At 38.7% G+C, this 14,422-nt stretch overlaps 1 protein-coding gene across 40 annotated transcripts in view; it reads left to right on the top strand.

The window, feature by feature from the left end:
• Positions 1 to 6,241, top strand: part of SLMAP (sarcolemma associated protein) — a 142,775-nt gene extending 136,534 nt beyond the window's left edge. For 25 of the 40 annotated variants that reach the window (XM_045807444.2, XM_045807435.2, XM_045807441.2 and 22 more), the window contains 2 exons: positions 529 to 663; positions 4,319 to 6,241. In XM_045807444.2, the coding sequence (XP_045663400.1) occupies positions 529 to 663; positions 4,319 to 4,411 (228 nt within the window). In that variant the 3' untranslated portion in view covers positions 4,412 to 6,241. Of the gene's footprint in view, positions 1 to 528; positions 664 to 2,844; positions 2,935 to 4,318 lie in introns of all 40 variants that reach the window. The other 15 variants (XM_045807445.2, XM_045807436.2, XM_045807442.2 and 12 more) reach the window with 1 other exon arrangement.
• Positions 6,242 to 14,422: the final 8,181 nt, after the last annotated feature.

Here is a 14,422-nt window from a genome sequence, read left to right as displayed (position 1 = left end):
CTTTACATCATTTGCCTAGAAGTTCATTTTTCCAGAACACTTTACTACCCAGTGATGCCTGTGTGAAGGAAAGCCTGATGGGAGTTAGTACTTCTTACTTCAGGACGAAAATAGCTTGGCTGACATTGGTTACCAGGATATAAACTCAGACTTCCTAACATTGCCATTTAATTAGCCTACAGAGTTTTTCTGCACTTGCTTTTCTTTTGCTCGTTTTGAAAATTATTTTATTTTTCCTCTAACTCACTCAATGGAAAGAGTGACCCTTTATATTAGAAACAGATGACACAATGGTGATTTCTCTTATTTTTTTTTTAAACTCCAGGGCCAGAAAGTTCTTACATAGACTAAAGTTAACATTAAAGACTTCCTATTATTAGTGCAAATGATTCTTATCCTCCTGAAAACAAAAAGGCTTGACTCTGGTGTTGCAGGTGGCTAATAAGGTCTGGTATTTAGCCTGACTAGAACCATAACTTCATACCCATTTTAAGTTGAGTCTGCACACTCTTTTTTCTTTGCCTTTAGTATGAAAAGACACAGACTGTACTCTCAGAACTGAAGTTGAAGTTTGAAATGACTGAGCAGGAAAAACAATCAATCACAGATGAGCTCAAACAATGTAAAGACAACCTGAAGCTGCTCCGAGAGAAAGGAAATAATGTAAGTGTTTGCAAACTTGGCTTAGCTTTGACTGAGAGGCAGGTGAGAGCCCTGAAATGGATTTTTCAGAGGACTTTATTACTAATTTGAGAAATTAAGGCCTGTAGTACATGAACTAAGCTTTTCATTATGAAATTCCATGATGGAATCATTGTGCTGTCAAATCTTTGAGTAAGAATTTGCCCCTTTGGGGCGCCTGGGTGGCACAGCGGTTAAGCGTCTGCCTTCAGCTCAGGGCATGATCCCGGCGTTCTGGGATCGAGCCCCACATCAGGCTCCTCCGCTATGAGCCTGCTTCTTCCTCTCCCACTCCCCCTGCTTGTGTTCCCTCTCTCGCTGGCTGTCTCTATCTCTGTCGAATATATAAATAAAATCTTAAAAAAAAAAAAAAAAAGAATTTGCCCCTTTAACCTGTATCCCTAGAAGAGCCTGAGGACTGCCTGGAGGAAGAGCCTTGTTTGCAAGAAAATAATTTACCTAAGAACTGTCAGATTTTCCCAGATGAATCTGAAGTTCTGTCACCAAGCCATCGTCTGGCACTTCATTTCTCCTGCTGAGAAATGAAGCACTGTACCACCAGGGACCCACCTAAGAAAGAGTAGTACATGTTGACTCCTTAGCATCAAAAAATGGAAACTTAATAATGGTTTTCATTTTATACTAATAATGTTCTCACTATGGCATATTCCTAAAAAGTTTAGTTATCTTTTTGACCTCCTATAAATATTAGGGAATATTTGTTGAGTTTTTGTAGGGCTGTGTGTGTGTGTGTGTGTGTGTGTGTGAAATTGGAACATTTTTATATAAATTGAGTTTACTATTAGTTTGTTTTTCATTTACTAGAAAGGCAGATGGTCTTTAAAAAGATGTTATACTAAATAAATGTTGTGTTCTACGTTTCGGTTATCATTGCCTTTGTGGGCCCTAACTGATGGCTGTTCAGTGTAGTTGGTTGTGCTCTGACTTATTTCAAATCCCTGTCATGGCTTGGACACTGCAGTGGTATAAGCCACACACTTCCTACAGAGGAAAGCACTCTGCTTAACTTTGCCACACAAGTACAAAAGAGTGATGTTGCATGGCCGTCCAATTACACAGTTGCACACAGAATGCTCATGAGTTGTGTCCAACTGTCCTTTGCTAAAGAAAGTCTTAGTTTTTTAGAAAATGGAGGCTTGTTGTTTAGGTGGAAGCCCTTCAGAAGTTGATAATTTGGGTATGGAGCCTTTATGCTAAGCAAAATTGATTGCATTTATTTTGAAAATGTAGATTATGGAACTCTTCCGAAGTCAGATCATAATGGTTTGGTTACTTCTCTCTTTTGTGTTAATTCATATCTTTCTGAGTATGGAATTTCAGTCCACCTTCTATTAAATTAACCTGTGAAGACATCTAGCATAATCAGAATGGATCCCTCTGTACTATTTAGAGCCTTTCAAAAGTAACCTGGCTATTATTATTTATAGTTATACCAATAATTTGCCTTAAAGGTGAATTTCCTTTTTCAATGGTATTAGACTTAAGGTACTAAATTTTTCTCTGTAATAAAACTCATTGTAGTAACTCCTTCCAATTTTAAAAATTAATTATATTCTGGTAACATAACTGAAAGCCCTGAGACTCAGCTGCCTGTCTTTATATATCAGATGTTTATCACACATTGTGTTGGATCTCTTGCTTGGTTTAGGAAGCATGTATCACAAGGTATTTTATTTTTAAGCTTGAAAGCAATACCATCTCAGGCAAGAGAATTTGGGTTTAAAAAAAGGTTTTTCAGTGGAGGGGTAAAATAAACTTTAGTCATTTCCAAGGGAAGACATTATCAAATAATGGATTCCAGCTATGGAACAAAAATCATGTAAGGTCCAGCAGAGCATCAGTTGGTGAAGTGTTGCCATTGCTCTGTCTTAAAGTGCTACGTTTCATTAGGGTCCCAGGGACACCCACATCATCCACTGCCTCCAGCTATTCCTTTTAAACTGGTAGTTACATACCACAGTCCCATCATTCTGGATTGTATTAGATGTCTTTAAAATGTTTGAATCAGTGCAAAACCTGAGTGCTATTACTTCTCTTACTTCAGTCTTCCTACCCTCCTTCCCACCCCCCTGGGATCTAAATCATCTTACCTGATTTTTTTTTATAGCATAAAATGATTTTAATATCCCTTCCCTTCTTTAGCCTTCCATATTACAACCCGTCCCAGCCGTATTCATCGGCCTATTCCTGGCTTTCCTGTTTTGGTGTTTCGGTCCATTGTGGTAGAGAAAGGTACAAGCACTACTGTTGAGTCCTTGTCTGTTTGTCCCCGTCACCTGTTTGTGCCATATTTGTAATATAGTGCATGGCAAAACCACACAGGTATTTCGTTACCTGAAGCAAACCCTTCATTTAGTATGCCATGTCTTGTGTCATACGAATGAATTGAACAATCAACTAATCACATAACATTTTGTCTTGTTGCCTTTGTAGTACTGCTAACCATGAATTAATTCCAACGTAACCAGTTGTTAATGAGCTGCCTTTAACTGAGTCTTTGTCTTTAGCAAACTGGAGTAAACTAAGAGTTGCTGCAATACTAGTACCCTTCCCAGTTACATGTTTAATCAGATTTGAATGAGAAATGAAGCGTTTGCCTCTTTGAAGTTTTCAGCCAGCTTTCTTCCCCTCCTCCTCTCCCTCTTCTTTTCCATAGTGTTGAGTTTCTTCCTTTCAACCCTTTGCCTATATTTACACTGTGGCTATGAAGATGAAAAAGGATGAGATTAGCATAATGGGCCAGGCCATTGGCTCACAATCTCAGCCCCAACTTGCATTTACTTATGAGTGTATAAACCTATCCCATATCTCTCTGAGCCTTGATCTGCAACATCAGAATATCTCTTTAAAAGCCAGCTTTCTCAATAAGACTCTCAGAACACTAGTGAAAATAAAGCTATCAGCCAGAGCAGGTTGATTTTATAAGGCCCTCTGAAAGTTAACAGGGACTCGCCCACCCATGCTTGCCTGTAACAGGCATGTGTGTTAGTAGAACATATGAGATGATCACATTGACATTACTACATTGGACATGGTCTTTACCACAATTATCAAAGAGGCAGGGTCCTAACAGTACTTCCCTATCTTGAACCCCATCTGATCTTGTCTTCTGTGGTTTCACATTAGAGGATCAAAGCTTAGACCATTTTCTTTCTGTCACCTTACTCACCAGCTCCTTGTGCAAAACTACCCCAACATACAAATCTGGTTTTCATCAAGAAATAAACATCTTAGGCAGACATGTATTCCAGGCATCCGTGTACATCATTTAGTTGTATAGATACTGGAGTAAGTAAAGCAGGCTGAGCCCACAGGGTTTCTTAGAAGTCACTATTAGGTTTCAGCTGTAACAAAATTGAAAACTACCCAAGACTTTCCTGAGCTGTATCAGGCTTCCACACCACTGTCCTCTAAAAGCGTTCCTGTTGTTAATGGCTCTCCTCACACCTGCACTCTCTCACCTTTTTTCCTTTTCTTTTTAAAATGTATTCTAATGCAAAGATCAGGTTTTTCTAATATTCTGTTAAGTATTCAGGACTCTCTGGAACCAAGGGGTTAATAGGTATGAAAAGAGAGGGAAGAATGTGATATTGACTCTTGGTTTCTTTCCACACAGAAACCCTGGCCCTGGATGCCCATGTTGGCTGCCCTGGTTGCGGTGACAGCCATCGTGCTGTACGTGCCAGGTCTGGCCAGAGCTTCTCCATGAGAGCGTTTCTTGAGTCCGTACACCGTCCTCCCTTTAGAAGCTGGCATCACACTCATGCTGGGGACAAACAGAACCATTTTCTTCCTTTTTACCTCTTAAGACAGCAGAAGTGCAAGAATACAGCTGTAGGGTCATTGCTTTAAATTATATAAAATGTATCTATCTATAAAGAGGATATAAAATTGTGACTTTATTCTACTGTAAGCAATAATTTGCTTGCAATTTTTCATGTAATTTTTAAATTAGTATGTTGAGATTCTGAATATTATGGTGGCCTAAAGTAGGCTTCTTGGTACACCAAATTATTTATAACATTAAATTTGTGGGTATTTTACTCTGAATTCTAATGGCCAGATAATTCATTTTTCTGATTCGATAACTACCCAAACCAAACAACCAATACATACATGGGAAGAGAGGCCCTGTGTGCTCAGTGCCTATCAGTTTGAAATATATACACATATATATATATTTTTTACATATTTACGCCATTTTTACTTGTTATAAAACCACTGAGCTATTGGGAACAAGACTTAGAGACAACTATTTGCGTGGATTTTCTTTCTTTCTTTCTTTCTTTCTTTCTTTCTTTCTTTCTTTCTTTCTTTCTTTTTTAAGGAGAAATACACTTGGAAAATATTCTATTCTAGTGATAATTTGGGGAATATGTGCACGCTTGTTCAGCCTTAATGTGACTTGACGATGTGGAGGACATCAACTTTGAAAAACTTTCCATGAGAGTGTGTATTTTCTTGAGCAAACTGAAGTATTTCTGGGAGCAAAAACAGTAATTCTACAATTTCAGTGCAGTAAACCAAACTGTTGAGTCAATTGGAATGTAATTTATTAAACCTCATGTATTTAAAGAGATATTTTCTTTAAAAGCCAAGTTACTTTCTCATATACAGCATTTTAGGAAGCATGATTTTTTTTTTCTATCATCTCTTCCTCCAAGCATGTTTAATTGAAGAAAGAATTAATATCTCTTTAGATAAGCTTTTACTGACTTAATTTGGTTATGGTATTTCAAAGCTAATTCATGTTCAAGGTGAGCTGTTGTTACCTACCAACAGATTTCCTGGTTGGGTATGCAAATGGTTATTTTCTTTTTACTGTTGTTAATTGGGACGTTCTGTTTATGAGAAGCATTATTCCCAAGATTAATAGTGTTCCATGCACAGTGAAGCACCTAAACACTGCTTGATGTTATCAATTTAAAACACGGAAGTGAAAGTTTAGCTATGGTTTTGTGCGGCACCACAGTTATGTCAATAAAATTTATTTAGGTCATAGAATATCCTAAAGAATCACATAGTTAAATTTTTCAGTCAATGGAGACTGGGAGGGAATGTCAGTGAGTTGGCTTGAATGTTCTGTGGCAATCCACAGGCCTAGCCAAATGTTGAAATAGAAGTTTAGAATATAATTTGCCTTGTGATGTTTGGCAGTCATTGTTTATACTTTAAAGGTTATATTTTAAGCTATTTGGGATTTGCTGTTGGGAGGATCACTAGATTTATGGAGGAATTAGTCACAAATGACTTGTAGAAAATGCTGTCATAGAGTTCATTTCATCATTTTCTGTTGCAGGAAGCCACTCCACCACAGAATGCTAATATGCCAGTGGTACCCAGTACCTCTTGTATATAGGTTATTGCAAATATTGTTCTGAAATGCTTAACTTCAGAATTACATTTTTTAAAGTAAATAATTGTTTTAAATCTATTTTGTAAAGATATAAAGTACAATAGAATTTCTGGAGTACAGATTAAACTATTTGCACTAACACACGTGATGTGCATGATTTAATAAAATAACTTTACTCCCCTATGCATTTTCGAGTTGGATATCATTGAAATTCTTAGTGTGGACTCTACTGTTAGATTGTTAATAATCTTTTCTTGAAATGACTCTTAATGCAATATTATATATATTTGGTGTTCTTCAGGGTTTAAAAGAAAACACTGAGCTGTTTCCTTCAAGTTTTATTAGCCTTTTATTTAACTTACTACTCTAATTTTTCCCCCTTTTATGATGCTTATTGTTAAAACGTGACTCACTTGCCAGACAAGTCTCTTTAAATATAAAGTCTAGTATCAATATTTACTTTATTCAAATTGAATTAATGGGTTTTTGTAGTTAACTGCAAGTTTTTCTTAATATAAATGAGCCTATTCATAAGCAATACCTCCAGTTTCTTCAGTTCACTTCCAGGTTGAATAAAGAGTAGGATTATTCACTGGTGGTGATAGTCATTAAGAAATTTTAATCACAGTAGTTAAGATTGAACAACCCTATAATGATACATTTAAGAATTACCCAGAGGTGCTACATGGCTGGATCAGAAAAGCAAAGGAACGTGGCACGTGAAGTTAAACAGATCCTTACTGGCCTCCTGGCTGGGCCTCTTAGCAGCTTTTGCCTCGGCAAATCACTGATCTTCTCCGAGTCTCTGTTTCCTTGTTTGTAAAATGGAGAGAGTCATATCTACATGACTAGTGGTAGTATGAAAATTAAAAAGGTAACATATGTGAAGTGTCATTTGAGTGGTAAATAAGTGTTTATGAGAATCTCACACTGGGAAAACTGCAAATGTCTTAAGTTTTAGGGGAACCATTACAGCTATTTAAAGTGAATTGGTTGACTCAACTGTTGAGACTTCCTATGTGTGTGAACGAGACATAACTGCAGTGTCGTGAATCCTGAGAAAGCTTCATCACCTAGCTCTGTTCGTCCCCTTCATGATTGTGTCTTTGGGAAGTAATATGCTTAGTTTGATAATGAGCCAAGGCTTAAAACAGTTTGGAATTCTTGTTGCAACTGCCTTCAGAGTCACTTTGGGTCACATGTGAAAACCAATCACACTGCTGAATAGGCAGAGGCTTGCGATTAAAAATACTATTGCCTCACCTGATCTCTCACTTTAATCACCAGATTCGACCCCCAGTGATTCTCGGCTCCTTTCAGTGATTATATCTGCTGTCAAAAGGACGGAAATCTGCTACCTACCAACTACATACAAATCAACTTTGTTAAAAATGTACAGCCTTGTTTCAGAAATTCACTTCTGGAAATTTTGAAAACATAATTATGTGCGCTAAATTTTGACTACTAGGACATTTAATGTAGCTTTTTTTTTTTTTTTTTTGTAATAGAGATGGGTAAATAACCTAAATATCCAGCAGTGGGTCATTGGTTAAATAAATTAATATTGTCACCCTACAGATTACTGTGCTTGCAAAGTATTTGGCGAGATATTCATAAGGTATATTAAGGTAAAAGAAAGAGGCTGCCTGTGTAGAATAGCCCTGGTTTTAAAGAGAAAAATGTAGACATATAGGATATGTTTATACCAGGAGGACTCAGATTTATACCTAGGCTAAATAAGCAGTGCTTTTGTCAGTGTGATTGTGGGTCAGTTATCTTCTCCTTTTATAATTTCTGATTTATTTATAGTCATAAATATATGTTGCTTTTGTAAATTTTTTAAAAGTTTTTTGGTTTTGTTTTGAATTAGAAACAAAAAGTATTCTGCGGAATTCCAAATTGGTTTCCATAATTGAATGAGTAAGTAACTTGTCAGAGTACCTACATTTAAAGGGACTGATGTTTATTTTGCACTTAATGAATTCTGGTATGTTCATTTAAAAATATGGACTTACACTTTTAAACATGCTTTGTGAATATGTGTACATAGAATTAGAATCCTGGAAGAGGCCTTAACTATCCATTCTCACCTTTTTGCCTATCAAAGAAAAAAATCCAGGAATTTTTGACTCAGAGTAAGAATAATTGTTACCTAGTTGAGAATTATGATTACTTTGTTTTTTGCTACTCCACATTATATCCCAGGCTTAGATGGTTTTCTCTCCATTCATTTAGCAAATACTTATTGAGTGACTGGTATGAGGCACTGGACTAGGTCCTGACATTACTCAGTCCCTATTGTCACAGAGCATTTGGTGTAGAGAAGAAATACAGGCACGGAAGTTGGCATTTACAATACTGTGTAGTAGAGGAAGACACAGGAGCCAGTGGGACCATAGAAGAGGGGTACATTTCCTCTCACTTTCAGCCACCCAGCCACCCAAGCCAGAGGTGGAGCCAAAGGTAAGTTTCCATTCTAGGAGGTCAGGGTAACAGGACTGGTTTCTTTCGAAATACCTGGCTTTGCAAACCATTAAGATCTGAGATTGATTTTCCTAGAAAAGACATTGTAATTGGAAAGCGTTTTTTTTTTTAAGATTTATTTATTCTTAGAATCTCAAGCAGACTCTCTGCTGAGCACAGAGCCCGATGTGGGGCTTAGTCTCACGACCCCAAGATCATGACCTGAGCTGAAATCAAGAGTTGGACCCCTAACTGACTGAGCCACCCAGACGCCCCTGGAAAGCATTTTTAAGGGTTTATGGGCTGTTCTGGAGTTTTGTCCCATTAAATGGTCTGAACTGTACCTTGCAAGTAACAGGTTAGGGTTAAGGATTTTTTTTTTTCTTTTTTTTTTAAACCGGTGAAGTCTCATAACCAGACAGGTTCTTTGAGAGGAATCTCCCATTAATGGGCTGGGGCATGGATTGGATGGAGCCAAAAATCCCTTGCACATGGAGGCACATGTTCACTGTATCTTACTACATGTATTTACAGTGCTGCTCCTTCAAGAGATTAGGCAGCTGCGTATTTCTTCCTAAAGATTAAGCCCAGATCTTATATCATTTACTACCCCTGTCATCCAAGGTCACTGAGATCAAGCCTATGAAAAAGACAAGAACATTGAAAATAAGTAAAAGCAAAAGTGTCTGGGGGAAAAGGGGTGGGGATGGAGGAGTAAAGGAGTTTTTGCTGGTTGTGCTTCTGCTGTCCGTAGATGCTGTTCGCTTCATTTTTTCATTTTGACCTCTTGAATTGGCCCAAGTACATCTAGGTAGCCAGATTTCATTTAGCAGAGATTCAAACTTATACTCTATGAAATTACAGCCTACAGGGTTTTTTTATCCTGAATTTTTATGTATGTCCCATCATCTTGTTCCACATAGAATTTGAAGCAGGCATGCCTGCTTGAACAGCATACTTGTCCCTCTTAAGTTGGCAGGGATCCATTTCTTCAAAGCTGAGAACACTTCTTGGTGGTGGGCTCTTCAAGCAGCCAAAGAAGGGGGCATCAGAGGCACTAAAAACCTCAACCATTTCCACCTCTTGAATCCCAGGTTTCTGTTGTTTATTACTTCACTGTTGATCAGATCTTTGCATAGTTATGCCATTCTAGTTTTGGCTGAAAACTTGCTCTGAGGTAATTAGCCTATGCTTATTTAACCACCCCCATCACACACACACCCCCATCCCCTGCCATGTACTCCATAACTAACTTTAAGGAGTTAACATGTTTTAGATATTTTTAACCAAATTTTTATTTTCCTTATAAAGTCAGTGTGTGTAAAGCTGATTACATTTTCTTCTACAAACTTAATTTGGTATTGTTTTAAAGTTGGGCATTCTAACTTAGCACTTTGTAAAATAGTTAATAAAATCACATTTTAAAAAAACCGTGACTGGAACTGTGGGAGCCGGTGCCTGTTGGAGGGGGCAGCTCTGCACCTCCCCACAGTCCCATTTCCCTCTTAGCTGACCCTAACACACCGGATGTTTTTCTCCTCAGTGCTTCAGCATGTACATGTTTTAATCCACACAACACCAGCTAAATGTTTAATCCCCAATGTCCAATAATGGTCTGATTTTCAACAATACCATATTTAAGTTTCAAGCAGTTGGAGATGGGTGTTCAGATTGTACTTGTGGGGGCGTCAGGGTGGTGCAATCAGTTAAACGTCTGACTCTTGGTTTTGGCTCAGGTCATGATCTCAGGGTCGTGAGATCGAGCCCCGAGGCAGGCCTCGCACTCAGCGTGGGCTCTGCTTGAGATTCTCTCTCCCCTCCCTCTACCCCTCCTGTTCATGTTCTTGTGCATGCTCTCTCTCTTTCTTTCTTTCTCAAGTAAATAAATAAATCTTATTTAAAAATTGTACTTGTGGGTCAATGCTGCACTCCGTTTGAATGTGTATGTCCTACCCTGAGCCTGTCCCTGACCCTCCCAGGCAGAGATGGGCACTTCTTCCTGGGCTCCATCTTTGTGCCTTCTGTACCATGGCTTGCTTCATACTCTTATCTGTTTACATGCCTGCCTTTCCTGCTGGGTCTCAACCTCTTTGACAGCGGAGGCCGTGTTTTGTTTATCTGTATATCCCTGGTGTCCAGCACCATGTCTGGGTCTTAAGGGGAGCTCAATAAACATTTGATGCAAAAACAAAAAACAAAAAAACCCACAAAAACCAAAACCATGAGATGCTTATCCTGTTATTTTCTTAGAACATTTCTCTCTCTCCCCCTCCCTCTCCATCTCTCTCTCTGCAAATATAAAATGGTTTACTTACAAGGTCATTTGTAGAATTTCCAACTCTGCAGAAATAGACCAAGGTGGTAGGTAAGAGTTTCCACACCAAAAGGATCACTCCACATACTACATAGCCAGCATCTCCTCAGTGATTCTTCAAATGCTCCTGGTCTGATACATTGCACCAGTTGTAATCAAAGGAATGGACCTTCTTGCTCTGAGAAAACGATGTGAATAGGCCCATTATTTCTTAGAGAATCCATGAATCTCTTCAGTGATGCAACTTAAAAAAAAAAAAAAGCTTTGTATTTTAAATTAGGTGGTGAATTACATATGTGCTGTGTCCACATAAAGCCCTTATTATCAGTGAAGACAAGTAAGTACTGTGATAGCGCCTGGAGTAATAGTACCTTCTATATGTTCAAGTGATCTGTCTTTGAATACTTAAAATACATTTGTTTTCCTGGTCTTGTTTTATAACAAGACCCTCAAAACCTGTTGTTTTAGTTATCCATTGTCATATAACAAGTTATCCCCCAAATCTGTCAGCTTGAAACAGCAAACATTTACTATCACAGTTTCTGAGAATCCAGGAGCAGCTAAGCTGGGCGGTTCTGGACCAGGGTTTCATGAAGTTGTAAACAAGCTAGGGTTGGAGGAGTCCTTTCTAAGCTCATTCAGGTGGCTGTCAGCCTAAGGTTTCAGTTCCTCACCATAGGGCTGCTCAGACACAGCAGCTGGCTTCCCCCAGAACAAGTGATGGAAGTCTTTTGAATCTCTAAAGTGACATATCGTCACTCTGCTATATTCTCTTGGTTACACAGACTAACCCAGGTACAGTTTGGGAGGGTTGACCAAGGGTACGGATACTAAGAGGCAGCAGGGATCATTGGGAGCCAGTTTGGAGACTGGTTCCACACCTAAGTTCCCATTAGGAAACCTGAATGGTTGGCAGACTTGATTTTATGAAATATATCAAAATGGACAAATTAAAAAGACTTTTGTAAGAATTACATTTTCCCTTATATCATGATTATTGTTTCCAAATGAGTTGTAGAAAGTCCTAAACAAGAGAGCACTTCGGAAATGCATTTCTTTGGGTGGTGAATTATCAAGCTTGTGCTTCCTCAAGGTAACTGTCATACCTACAACTTAAGTTCAGAAGGTTTTGGGGCGCCTGGGTAGCACAGTTGTTAAGCGTCTGCCTTCAGCTCAGGACGTGATCCCGGCGTTCCGGGATTGAGTCCCACATCAGGCTCCTCCGCTGGGAGCCTGCTTCTTCCTCTCCCACTCCCCTGCTGTGTTCCCTCTCTCGCTGGCTGTCTCTCTGTCACATAAATAAATAAAATCTTAAAAAAAAGAAAAAAGGTTTTATCAAGATTTCTCAAAGTAGATCTCTTAAAACTGCGTCCTTCAACCATTATGTGGAAAGCTAAGGGAGCACTTCCTATTGGACACTCTGGGCTAGGTGCACCTCTCCTCACAGCTTACCCCTCCTCTATGCTATAGTTGCTGGTTCCTTCTCTGCCTTCCCCACTCGACTAGAAGCTCCCCAAGGGCTACTACTGGGTCCTTACTCACTCTGGTATATTTAGAGCTTAGTACAGTGCCTAGCATATATTAGATAATAAATATTTGTTGGGTAAAGGAAGTGGAAGTTGTCTTAAGGTGGACTGAAAACACTACTTTCTAGTTGTTAGTGGTAGCCACTGGTAGATAGATAGTATAATGGTGTGCTTATTGGTCTGGAATAAAATCAATTAGTAGCTGCAAACATTCTGTTACCATGGGTGTAAATTTGACTGGAAGAAGACCTTGGTTGTTTGTTTTTTACAGATTTTTGGCCTTTTTTAAAGTATACTTAAACACTACAGTGAGAAAAACTGGACCTTGTTTTCACCAATTACCGAGTATAAAGGTACTGAATGTGCGTTATTCCCTGCTTTGTCTTAATGACGTTTTCAAGTGGCCTCTACAGATACCTAAAATATGGAATAGCATGGTTGAAATGAGTACGGGAGTGGGAAAGAAGAAAATAAAATAAGAATGAGGATATAAAGTGGAGTGAAAACAGAGGGAAAAAATTATTCTATGCCACCCTGCACATAGGGCTCTAAGCTTTCTAATAACCAAGCCTAAATCCTAGTCAGTTACCACAGTCCATGTCCATAAGATTAATAATAAATTATTGACATGTATGAGCGCTTAATAGGAATTTCTCTCAGGGCTTTTTAAAAAATGCATGGAATGTTCCACTCGGTTTTGCTGTTAACCTAAAATTGCCCCAGAAGATAGTCTTTTAAAAAAATATATGCTGGGTCATCTGGGTGGCTCAGTCGGCTGAGCCTCCGCCTTCGGCTCGTGTCATGATCCCAGGGTCCTGGGATCGAGCCCCACATCAGGCTCCCTGCTCAGCAGAGAGTCTGCTTCTCTCTCTCTGACCGTCCTCCCCACTTGTTCTCTATCTCTCCCTCCCTCTCTCTCTCTCTCAAAATAAATAAATAAAAGTATACAATGAAAAGTCTTTGATAGGAGACCAACTGGAAGATGATATTTGCAACATATATATAAATATATATAAATGTATAACAGAGGACTAGTATCTCAAATTTATATGTAGCTACAACCTGATAAGAAAAATCCAAAGGAAAAACAGTCAAAGGGTAGGAACTAGCCAGTCTCAGAAAAAGAATCCAAATGACCAATAAAATATAGAAAGACCAGGCAAATACAAATTAAAGCACCAGTGAGATATCCTGTCATAAAAATCACTATCTTTATTTTGCTTGTTATTGTGCCTTTTAAAAGTTTTAGATGTTTTACATGCATCTTCACACTGAAAAAAAATGAAGATGTGACAATGCTAAGTGTTTGTAAAGGTGTGGAAAAACAGTATCATTCATTGTGGGTGAGACTGTAACTTGATAGGGCCACTTGGGAGAGAATCAAACAATATTTAGTAAATGTTGTAAATGGGTAAGACTGGGGCACCTGGGTGGCTCAGTTGGTTAAGTATCTGCCTTCAGGTCAGGATCCCAGGGTCCTGGGATCAAGCCCCACGTCGGGCTCCCTGCTCAGTGGGGAGCCTGCTTCTTCCTCTCCCGCTGCTTGCTCTCTCTCTGTAAAATAAATAAATAAAATCTTTATTAAAAAATGTGTAGGACTGACCAACAATCCCCCTTCTGATTATAATGTATTAGGGAAACTCACATGTATGTGTGCAAGGATCCTTGTTCATGGAAGCTTTCTAGATCATAGCAAAAACTGAGAAAAACCTAAATGTCCATCATCAAGGAGACAGGTAAATTGTGGTACGCAGCTGTGTGAGGGAGCACTATCCAACATTAACTGTCAACAACTAATGAATGGGTTTATATGTATCAACTCTGCTACAGCTCAAACAATATTGAATGAGAAACAGCTACCACTCTGTTGTCTATGTAGGAAAAGCGTAACTGTAACAGTAGAGATACTAACTTGGTATATTTGCTTCTGGGATGGTGATAGAAGGGAGGTAAGACTGAAGTGAAGGAGAAACAGGACACCCGCTCTAACTGAAATGAGTGCTTTATTTCTTTAAAGAAAAAAAAAAGGTTCATTTTTGATGACGGGTACGTGGGTGTTTC

Source organism: Ursus americanus, chromosome 14 (genome assembly GCF_024610735.1).
Source record: "Ursus americanus isolate L20-20 chromosome 14, mUrsAme1.1.p, whole genome shotgun sequence".
Lineage (NCBI taxonomy): Eukaryota > Metazoa > Chordata > Mammalia > Carnivora > Ursidae > Ursus > Ursus americanus.
Note: the sequence above shows the minus strand (reverse complement) of the source record. Positions and strands in the feature narration are given on the sequence as shown.